The sequence below is a fragment of the Anolis sagrei genome, chromosome 8 (genome assembly GCF_037176765.1).
Source record: "Anolis sagrei isolate rAnoSag1 chromosome 8, rAnoSag1.mat, whole genome shotgun sequence".
Lineage (NCBI taxonomy): Eukaryota > Metazoa > Chordata > Lepidosauria > Squamata > Dactyloidae > Anolis > Anolis sagrei.
This window is the reverse complement of record NC_090028.1, coordinates 41,957,632-41,968,930: the sequence shown is the minus strand read 5'-3', so window position 1 is coordinate 41,968,930 and position 11,299 is coordinate 41,957,632. Positions and strand designations below refer to the sequence as shown.

Genomic DNA, 11,299 nt, shown 5'->3' with positions numbered 1-11,299 from the left:
GAAGGGAGGAGGAGGAAGAGGAGGAAAGAGTAAGAAGGAAGAAACTCTTGAGAAGCGAGGAAGAGTCCCATCCGCGAGGGGAAGGGAAAGGAGGAAGGGGGAGAGGAGGAGGAAGAAGAGAGGAGGAGGAAGAGGAGGAAAGAGTAAGAAGGAACGAGGAAGAAGCTCTTGGGAAACGAGGAAGGGTCCTATCCACGGGGTGAAGGGGGAGAGGAGGAAGAGGAGGAGGAGGAAAGAGCAAGAAGGAACGAGGAAGAAGTTCTTGGGAGGCGAGGAAGGGTCCCATCCACGAGGGGAAGGAAAGGAGGAAGGGGGAGAGGAGGAAGAGGAGGAAAGAGTAAGAAGGAAGGAGGAAGAAGTTTTTGGGAAGCGAGGAAAGGTCCCATCCTCGGGGTGAAGGAAAGGAGGAAGGGGGAGAGGAGGAGGAAGAGAAGGAGGAGGAAGCTCTTGGGAAGCGAGGAAGGGTCCTATCCGCGGGGTGAAGGGGGAGAGGAGGAGGAAGAAGAGAGGAGGAAGAGGAGGAAAGAGTAAGAAGGAAGGAGGAAGAAAGAGTAAGAAGGAAGGAGGAAGAAGCTTGTGGAAGCGAGGAAGGGTCCCATCCGCGAGGGGAAGGGAAAGGAGGAAGGGGGAAAGGAGGAAGAAGAGAAGAAGGAGGAAAGAGCAAGAAGAAACGAGGAAGAACCTCTTGGGAAGCGAGGAAGGGTCCCATCCGCGAGGGGAAGAGAAAGGAGGAAGGGGGAGAGGAGGAGGAGGAGGAAAAGGAGGAGGAGGAGAAGGGATCCTCCCCCTTCCCACCCACCCTCCCTCCCTCCCTCCCCTCCGTGGCTCTTCTCTCCTCCCTCCTCTTGCCGGGGATCCCCTCGTCTTCCGAAGCCCTTCTTCCGGAGGAGAAAGGAAGCAGGAGGGAGGCAGCTGCCCGTGTGCGAGAGCCTCCTTCCCGGGGTCTCTTCCTCCGGAGTTGGGCGCCGCGCTCTTTCCCCTTTCCGCAGCTCCCCTCGGCCTCGCCTTTGCCTGTTGCCGCCTCTTCTTCTTGGAAGAGGAAGAACTCGAGGAAGGAAGGGAGGAAGAAAGAGAGGGAGGAAGAGGGAGGAGAAGGCACTCCGAGGTGTCCCCCCTCCCCGTCCCACCCTCCTCCTGCGGGGCGATCTGTCAAAGTCTTTCCCCGCCTCTCTCTTTCTCTCTCTCTTCCTTTCTTTCTCTCCTTCTCTCCTCCCTCCCTCCTTCCTTCCTCCCTCCTTCCTTCCTTCCTGCCCAGAGGCGGCGGCGGCGGCGGCAGCGGCGACAACAACAACCCGGTCGGTCGCTCAGCCTGGAGCCGCGCCGCCGCCGCTACCGCTGCTTCGGAAGCCAAGAAGAGCACGAAGGAGAGGAAGGAGAAGGAGAGGAGAGAGAGGAGGAAGAGAAGGAGGAGGAGGAAGAGGAGGAGGGCGGGCGCCTCCAGCCCCTCCGCCCGCCCCCGCCCGCCGCTCACAGCCGGCAGAGGAGGAGGAGGAGGAGAAGCAGCATCAGAGGCAGCATCAGCAGCAGAGGCAGAGGCAGAAGCAGCAGAAGCAAGAGCAGCAGCCTAGGCAGCACCCGCCTTCCTCCCCTCGGCTGCCCGCCGGCCTTCCTCGCCGCCGCTTCCTCTTCTTCTTCTTCCTGCAAGATGCCCCGGAGGAAGCAGCAAGCGCCCCGCCGCGCAGCAGGTACGGAAGCAAAGAAGGAAGCCAGGAAGAGACCCGGCTGGGCATCGGGAGGGAAGGGAGGGAGGGAGGGAACCAGGGAGGGAGAGTGGTCCTCTTTCTCGGTGCAGCCTGCTCGATCCCTTCTTCGCCAACTCCTTCCCTTCACCGCTTTCCTCCCGTGTCGGGGTACCCCTTTCCCTTCCTCCTCCTCCAACTCCTTTCTTTCTTCCCTCCCAGTGTGTGTCTCTTTCCCTTCTTTCTCCTCCAACTCCTTCCTTCCTTCCTTCCTTCCTTCCTTCCTTCCTTCCTTCCTTCCTGCCTTCCTTTCTTCCCTCCCTTCTCTCCCATTTCTGGGTGTTCCTATCCCTTCTTTCTCCTTCAGCTCCTTCTTTCTTTCTTCCCTCCCAGTGTGTATCCCCTTCTCTTCTTTCTCCTCCAACTCCTTCCTTCCTTCCCTCCCTTCTCTCCCATTTCTGGGCATTTCCTTCCCTTCTTTCTCCAACTCCTCCTTCCTTCCTCCCTTCCTTCCTCCCTTCCCTTTTCTCCCATTTCTGGGTATCCCTTTTTCCTTCTTTCTCCTCCAACTCCTTTCTTTCTTCCTTCCCTTCTCTCCCATTTCTGGGCATTCCTATCCCTTGTTTCTCCTTCAACCCCTTCTTTCTCCCCCCCCCCCCAGTGTGTATCTCTTTCCCTTCTTTCTCCTCCAACTTCTTCCTTCCTTCCTTTCTTTCTTCCCTCTCTTATCTTCCATTTCTGGGTATTTCATTCCCTTCTTTCTCCTTCAGCTCCTTCTTTCTTTCTTCCCTCCCAGTGTGTATCCCCTTCTCTTCTTTCTCTTCCAACTCCTTTCTTTCTTTCTTTCTTTCTTCCCTCTCTTATCTTCTATTTCTGGGTATCTCATTCCCTTCTTTCTCCTCCAATTCCTTCTTTCTTTCTTTCTTTCTTTCTTTCTTTCTTCCCTCTTCTCCCATTTCTGGGTATCTCATTCCCTTCTTTCTTCTCTAACTCCTTCTTTCTTTCTTCCCTTTTCTCCCATTTATGGCTTTCACTTTCCCTTCTTTCTTCTCCAACTCCTTCCTTCCCTTCTCTCCCATTTTTGGATATCCCTTTCCGTTCTTTATCCCACAATTCCTTTCTTTCTTGCTTTCTTTCATTCTTTCCTTTCTCCTCTCCCATTCTGTGCATCCTTCTCTCTTCTTCTCCAACTCTGTCCTTCTTTCCTCCCCTCGCTCATTGCTTCTCTCCCATTCCTCTGCACTCTGCTTCCTCTCTCCAACTCTTTCTTTCTTTCTTTCTTTCTTTCTTTCTTTCTTCCCTCTCTCCTTCTTCCCTCCTTCCCCCATTTCTGTCTATCCTCCTCCCTTCTTCTTTGGCTCCTTCCTTTTATCTTTCCTCCCTCCTCTTCTCTCCCCTTCCTCTGCATCCTGCTCCCTTCTTCCTCCTCCAATACATTCTTTCTTTCCATCTTCTTTCCTTTTCCCTTCCCCTCTTTCTTCTTCTCCTTCTTCTTCCTTCTCCAATTCCTTCCTTCCTTCACTCTTTCCTCCTTCCTTTTCTTCACCATTTCTGTAGATCCTTCTCCTTCAACTCCTTCTTTCCTTCACTCTTTCATCCATCCTCTTCTCCCCCATTTATGTAGATCCTTCATCTTTGGCTCCTTTCTCCTTTCTTTCTTTCTTTCTTTCCTCCTTCTTCTCCCTCATTCCTGTGTATCATTTTCTCTTCCTTTTCTAAGTCCTTCCCCCTTTCCTCCCTTCTTGCACCTCTTCTCTCTTATTACTATGGCTCTTTCTCTTGTCTTTTTCTCCTTCCTCTTCCAACTCCTTCCTTCCTTCCTCTTCTCCCCCATTCCTGTGTCTCCTTCTCCCTTCTTCTTCCAGCTCCTTCCTCCTTTCCTCCCTTCTCTCATCTCTTCTCCCCTTCTCCTTTCTTCTCCTCCTCCAACTCCTTCCTCCTTTCCTCTCCTGGGTTCTTCTCCTGGGCTTCTCTTTCCAGCACTTGGAGGCATTCATTCTGAGCAGAGTTGACTGAGGCTGCCTCTGGTTTTTGGCCAGACTTGGAAGAAGGCTGGCCTTGCTTTCCCCATTTCCTCCCCCATAGTCTTTTCCCTTCTATCAATTCCTATAATGCCTGAGTGAGTGAAGGAGTGAGTAAGAGAGATGTCATGGCACTCCAAGGAAGGAGAAGCCTTGGCAGCTTTGGAGAAAGTGGCTTCTCCAACTTTCTGGCTGTCTCCTCTTCTTGCAGGAAGCAAGGAAGCACCAGGGACAGACCTTGCAATCCTTTTTTATTTTTGGCACCTTTAACCTGATCTTAAAAATAATATTTACCAAACTGAGCAGTATTAGAAAGCACCTCTATATAGAGCATTTCTGGTTGTTGTCAGATGACGCCTAGGAATATTTCTGTATTGGTTGTGGTCTGCTTTGAATCCCTAAAGTAGAGAAATGAGGGATGGAATTATTATTATTATTATTATTATTATTATTATTATTATTATTATTAATTCTATCATCACCACCATCATAATAGAAATAATAAAATTATTATTATTATTATTATTATTATTATTATTATTATTTCTATCATCATCACCATCATAATAGAAATAATAATAAAATTATTATTATTATTATTATTTCTATCATCATCACCATCATAATAGAAATAATAATAATAATAATAATAATAATAATAATAATAATAAATATTATTATTTCTATCCCACCTTTACCTCCTTAGGAATTATTATTATTATTATTATTATTTCTGGGATTTTTCTTTTTGCAATTTTTTCACAGACTTATCCTGACACTAATGGCCCAGATTTCTTTTTAAAAGACATTGCAATGTCTTCTTTGTATTATTTCTATCATCTTAATCATCATGATAGACATATTATTATTATTATTATTATTATTATTATTATTTCTGGGATTTTTCTTTTTGCAATTTTTTCACAGACTTGTCCTGACATTAATGGCCCAGATTTCTTTTAAAAAGAAATTGCAAAGTCTTATTATTATGATTATTTCTATCACCATCATAATTATGATAGAAATAATAATCATAACTATTATCATTTCTGTCCCACCTTTCTCTCCTTAGAGATTATTGTTATTATTTCTGGGAATATTCTTTTGGCAATTTTTTCACAGACTTGTCCTGACACTAATGGCCCAGATTTCTTTTAAAAAGAAATTGCAAAGTCTTATTATTATTATTATTATTTTATGACCATGCAGTTTCCAGACTTTGTGTAATATGTAGTTCCCCCCCCCCCCCCACTTAAAAAAAAAGATTTAGTGCCAGGACAGTTTGCAAACAAATTGCAAAATGAATATTGTTTGCAGATTGTCGTGACCCTAATGACCCAGATTTCTTTATTATTATTATTATTATTTTATGACAATGCACTTTCCAGACTTTGTGTAATATGTAGTTTTTCCTTCCCCTTAAAAAATATAAAAAGACTTAGTGCCAGGACAGTTTGCAAAAAATTGCAAAAAGAATATTGTTCGCAGACTGTCCTGACACTAATGACCCAGATTTCTTTTGAAAAGAAATTGCAAAGTATTATTATTATTATTATTATTATTATTATCATTATTATTTTATGACCGTGCAGTTTCCAGACTTTGTGTAATATGTAGTTTTCCCCCCCTTAAAAAAAGAAGAAGACTTAGTGCCAGGACAGTTTGCAAACAAATTGCAAAATGAATATTGTTCGCAGATTGTTGTGACCCTAATGACCCAGATTTCTTTTTTATTATTATTATTTTATGACCATGCAATTTCCAGACTTTGTATAATATGTAGTCTCCCCCCCCCCCCCCAAAAAAAAAAAAGACTTCGTGCCAGGACAGTTTGCAAACAAATTGCAAAATTCGCAGACTGTCCTGACACTAATGACCCAGATTTCTTTTCAAAAGAAATTGCAAAGTCATATTATTATTATTATTATTATTATTATTATTATTATTATTATTTTATGACCATGCAGTTTCCAGACTTTGTGTAATATGTAGTCGTTCCCCCCATTAAAGAAAAAAAAAGACTTCGTGCCAGGACAGTTTGCAAGCAAATTGCAAATAGAATATTGTTCACAGAATGTCGTGACCCTAATGACCCAGATTTCTTATTAAAGAAATTGCAAAGTCATATAATAATAATAATAATAATAATAATAATAATAATAATTTTATGTCTGTGCAGTTTCCAGACTTTGTTTCATATGCAGTTTTTTTTCCTCCTTTAAAAAAAAAAAGACTTAGTGCCAGGACAGTTTGCAAACAAATTGCAAAAAAGAATATTCCCATTTGCCCCCCCCCTACCCCCCCCCCCCCACTCCTCTTGAGAGAAAGAAAAGAACCACCACATTTTAACATTTTACGTTATCTGGCAGTCATCTTTTTTGCAGAATGTAGATATGAGGATATGGCCTGGAACCGGGGGTTTCATTGGCCTGTTGCCATCCTTGATTTGATGGCTGATTGATTGCCTGTCATCTGGTTGCCTTTGATCTATTCATTCCCAATAAGCCTCAATAAATCACTGGCCATGGGAACGCCAGGCTCCAGGTGATGACGTCAGGGCTTGCCTTCTCTTGAAGTTTTGGGGTGGAGGGCAGCCAGCAGAGTCGTCCTTTGCTTTTGGGGGGCAAAGGGTGGCCCTCCACCAAGGTGGTCTTCTTGTACTTGGAGGAAGAGGCTCTCGGTGAGGGATACCAAGTTCCCATTCTTTGACCTTTAGAAGGAAGCCATCTACGACACAGAGTGAAGGACCTTTTGATTTCCAAGTGGCTGTCATGCTAGCTTTAATGTGTATCGTATTGAAGGAAAAGATGTCCTTCTCCACAATATCTCCCAGCAAAGTCCATAAGACTCCATCACGATAGGCTTGGATGTTGTCTCCTAACTCCTATGATGCCCATCTTCGTGCCATATTCCCTAATCCAGTGATGGGCAACCTTTTGAGCTTGGTGTGTCAAAATTCGCCAAAAACGTGAGCATAACTTGAGTGGGGTGTCAACTTCAAGAAAAAAAAACCCCATAATTTTGCAATATTTAAGAAAAATGTATATTCCATGCTGAGTTATGGAGTGAACAATGCTCAAACGTGCGTATGTTAAATTTGTAGAGCCTTTGACAAATTTAAGGATGGAATTAGATTGGCTCTTATAAGGTGGACTTCTCTGTATGTGGCTGCGAGTCATCGAAAATAGCCATGCGTGTCAGTGCTGACACGCGTGTCATAGGTTCACCATCACGGCCCTAATCCGTTCCTCTCCATGTTTATTTCTTCTTAACGTCAGGAGGGATTCGAGGTTCTCTTCTCGTAACTTTTGGGTGCAATCTGGTCCTGGGAAAGTTTTGGCTAAAGTTTTCTCTGAATGCCACCGTCCTTTGAGTGATGTCTTTCCTGTGTCAGAAAAATGTGATTTCAGACTTTTTCCTTGATCGAAATGGGAAGGTGAAATAGAAAGCCATGTTGAGTTTGGTTCAAATGGAAAGCAAACTTCCTTGGGAAGCGAGGGCCTATTATTCAGGGCTGGAGTAAGTTTTGCAAGGTTTCGAGCATATGATCAGAACTGGGCGGCTTGTATTTTCTCCTGAGCTGTTTTCTTCCAACGCTAAAGTTTCTCCTTTGTGTCAACATTTTCTGTGCTGAGCATAAGCAAAATCTCTGCTAGTCTTGGAGGTGATTGCAGGACAAGCTTGGAATGACTCTAAGCATCTTTTGCCAGCGTATGTACGTATGTATGTGTATGTGGGTGTGGGTGTATATATATAATATTATATTTAGTAGCATTTTCAAAGGTGTCAGATCAGAAAAAGAGTCAAGAAAAAATATATTAATATATATTAATTAAAAATATATATAGTAGCATTTTCAAAGGTGTCAGAGCAGAACAAGAGTCAAGGAAATATATATTAATATATCTTAATAAAATAAAAATATATTAATATATCTTAAAATAAAATATCATATATAGTAGTATTTTCAAAGGTGTCAGATCAGAAAAAGAGGCAAGGAAAATATATTAATATATCTTAATAAAAAATAAAATAAAATACCATATCTAGAAAGAAGCATTTTCAAAGGTGTCTGATCAGAAAAAGAGTCAAGGAAAATATATTAACATATATTAATAAAATAAAATATATATAGTAGCATTTTCAAAGGTGTCAGAGCAGAACAAGAGTCAAGGAAAAATATTAATATATCTTAATAAAATAAAAATATATTAATATATATAAATAAAATAAAATAAAATTATATATATATATATATATATAGTAGCATTTTTAAAGGCGTCAGATCAGAAAAAGAGTCAAGGAATATATATATTAATATATATTAATAAAATATATATAGTAGTATTTTCAAAGGTGTCAGATTAGAAAAAAGAGTCAAGTAAAATATATTAATATATATTAAAAATAAAATATCATATATAGTAGCATTTTCAAAGGTATCAGATCAGAAAAAAGTCAAGGAAAAATATATTAATATATATTAATAAAATAAAATATCATATAGTAAATAGCATTTTCAAAGGTGTCAGATCAGAAAAAGGGTCAAGGAAAAATATATTAATATATATTAATAAAATAAAATATCATATATAGTATCATTTTCAAAGGTGTGTGATCAGAAAAAGAGTCAAGGAATTTAATGTCGCGAGCTAGTTCAGAAAGTTTCACTCACAACAACAACAATAGCCAGATTGCAGGGCTAATACAGGATGGAAGAATGGCTTTGTATTAATATATATTAATAAATAAAATATCATATATAGTACCATTTTGAAAGATGTCACATCAGAAAAAGAGTCAAGGAAAAATATATTAATATATCTTAATAAAATAAAATACCATATATAGAAGCATTTTCAAAGGTGTCAGATCAGAAAAAGAGTCAATGAAAAATATATTAATATATATTAATAAAATAAAATATCATATATAGTAACATTTACAAAGGTGTCTGATCAGAAAAAAAGAGTCAAGTTCAGAAAGTTTCACTCACAACAACAACAATAGCCAGATTGCAGGACTAATACGAGATGGAAGAATGGCTTTGCACTGTCAAAAAAAAATTATATATTATATATTTCTTAATATATATTAATAAATAAAAAAATATAATATCTAGTAGCATTTCCAAAGGTGTCTGATCAGAAAAAGAGTCAAGAAATTTAATGTCGCGAGTTAGTTAAGAAAGTTTCACTCACAACAACATCAACAACAATAACAACAACAGCTGGATTGCAGGACTAATATGAGATGGAAGAATAGCTTTGCCCTATCAAAAATTAATTATATTATATGTATATTCATATATATTAATAATAAATAAAATAAAATATCACATCTAGTAGCATTTTCAAAGGTGTCAGATCAGAAAAAGAGTCAAGGAAAATATATTAATAAATATTAATACAATAAAATATCATATCTCGTAGCATTTTGAGAGGTGTCAGATCAGAACAAGAGTCAAGGAATTTAATGTCGTGAGTTAGTTCAGAAAGTTTCACTCACAACAACAACAACAGCTGGATTGCAGGACTAATACAAGATGGAAGAATGGCTTTGTATTCATATATATTAATAAATAAAATAAAATACCATATCTAGTGACATCTTCAAAGGTGCCAGATCAGAAAAAGAGTCAAGGAAAAATTTATTAATATATATTAATAAAATAAAATATCATATCTAGTAGCATTTTCCAAGGTGTCTGATCAGAAAAAGAGTCGAGGAATTTAATGTTGCAAGTTAGTTCACAAAGTTTCAACAACAACAAAAATAGCCAGATTGCAGGACTAATACGAGATGGAAGAATGGCTTTGTATAAATATATATTAATAAATAAAATAACACATCTGGTAACATTTTCAAAGGTGTCTGACCAGAAAAAGAGTCAAGTTCAGAAGGTTTCACTCACAACAACAACAACAACAACAACAATAACCAGATTGCAGGACTAATACGAGATGGAAGAATGTTGTTGTTGTGTGTGTTCCTTGACTCTTTTTCTGATCACACACACACACATATATATAATATAATTATTTTTTTACAGCCAGATTGCAGAATTAATACGAGATGGAAGAATGACTTTGCGCTGTCAAAAAAAATATTATATATTATATATTTATTAACATATTTTCATAAATACAATAAAATATCATATCTAGTAACATCTTCAAAGGTGCCTGATCAGATGGAAGAGATGGAAGAATGGCTTTGCTCTATCAAATTAATTATATTATATGTATATTAATGTATATTAATAAATACAATAAAATATCATGTCTAGTAACATCTTCAAAGGTGACAGATCAGAAAAAGAGTCAAGGAAAATATATTAATGTATATTAATAAATACAATAAAATATCATACTTAGTAGCATTTTCAAAGGTGTCAGATCAGAAAAAGAGTCAAGGAAAAATGTATTAATATATATTAATAAAATAAAATATCACATCTAGTAGCATTTTCAGAGGTGTCAGATCAGAAAAAGAGTCAAGGAATTTAATGTCGTGAGTTAGTTCAGAAAGTTTCACTCACAACAACAACAACAACAATAGCTGGATTGCAGGACTAATACAAGATGGAAGAATGGCTTTACTCTTTCAAAAATTATATATATATATTTATATATATAGATATATATAGATATAGATACATACATACACATACAATAAAATATCATATCTAGTAACATCTTCAAAGGTGTCTGATCAGAAAAAGAGTCAAGGAAATATATTAATATATATTAATACAATAAAATATCATATCTAGTAGCATTTTCAGAGTTGTCAGATCAGAAAAAGAGTCAAGGAAAAATATGTTAATATATATTAATAAATACAATAAAATATAATATCTAGTAGCATTTCCAAAGGTGTCAGATCAGTAAAAGAGTCAAGGAAAATATATTAATATATATTAATAAATACAATAAAATATCATACTTAGTAGCATTTTCAAAGGTGTCTGGTCAGAAAAAGAGTCAAGGAATTTAATGTTGCGACTTAGTTCAGAAAGTTTCACTCAGAACAACAACAACAACGTCAACATCCGGATTGCAGGACTAATCCGAGATGGAAGAATGGCTTTGCTCTATCAAAATGACCCGTCAAAATGACTTTGTTTCATATTTGATTTAATTGTCTCTCTCTTGACAGGCACATTTATCAATAGCTTAATGGTCAATCAGAAGTTGGCAGAGTGAGTGCTTTCATTCTTTCTCATACACTCGCTTTGCCTTGACTTGATCAAAATGCCTTTGGCTAATGGATATCACGAAGTGGGGGGGGGGGGGGGACAACCGAAGGAAGGAAGGAAGGAAGGAAGGAAAGAGACTGGCTTGTTTAAACGAGGACGAGGCAAACGACGTCGTTAATAAGACCAAATAAGTGTGGGGAGTTTACGTTTAATTTTTATTCCGAAAGCACGCTTGCGCACGCGCATATACCGAGAGGCACAAACACAGACCACGGAAAAAATTGTTGTCTTTGCAGCTGCAAGTTCTAAGATTGCTGTCTGCTTTTGTGGCACACTCCAAGTGACGACAAATTTATGGTTTCATCCTGATAGAGCCAAAGAGTCTGTGTGTTTGGGGA

At 39.0% G+C, this 11,299-nt stretch overlaps 1 protein-coding gene across 1 annotated transcript in view; it reads left to right on the top strand.

The window, feature by feature from the left end:
- Positions 1–1,198: 1,198 nt before the first annotated feature.
- The window catches only part of TSHZ3 (teashirt zinc finger homeobox 3), a 206,181-nt gene continuing 196,080 nt past the window's right edge, over positions 1,199–11,299 (top strand). The window contains exon 1 of the mRNA XM_067471139.1: positions 1,199–1,685. Within this exon, the coding sequence (XP_067327240.1) occupies positions 1,646–1,685 (40 nt within the window). The 5' untranslated portion in view covers positions 1,199–1,645. The remainder of the gene's footprint in view (positions 1,686–11,299) is intronic.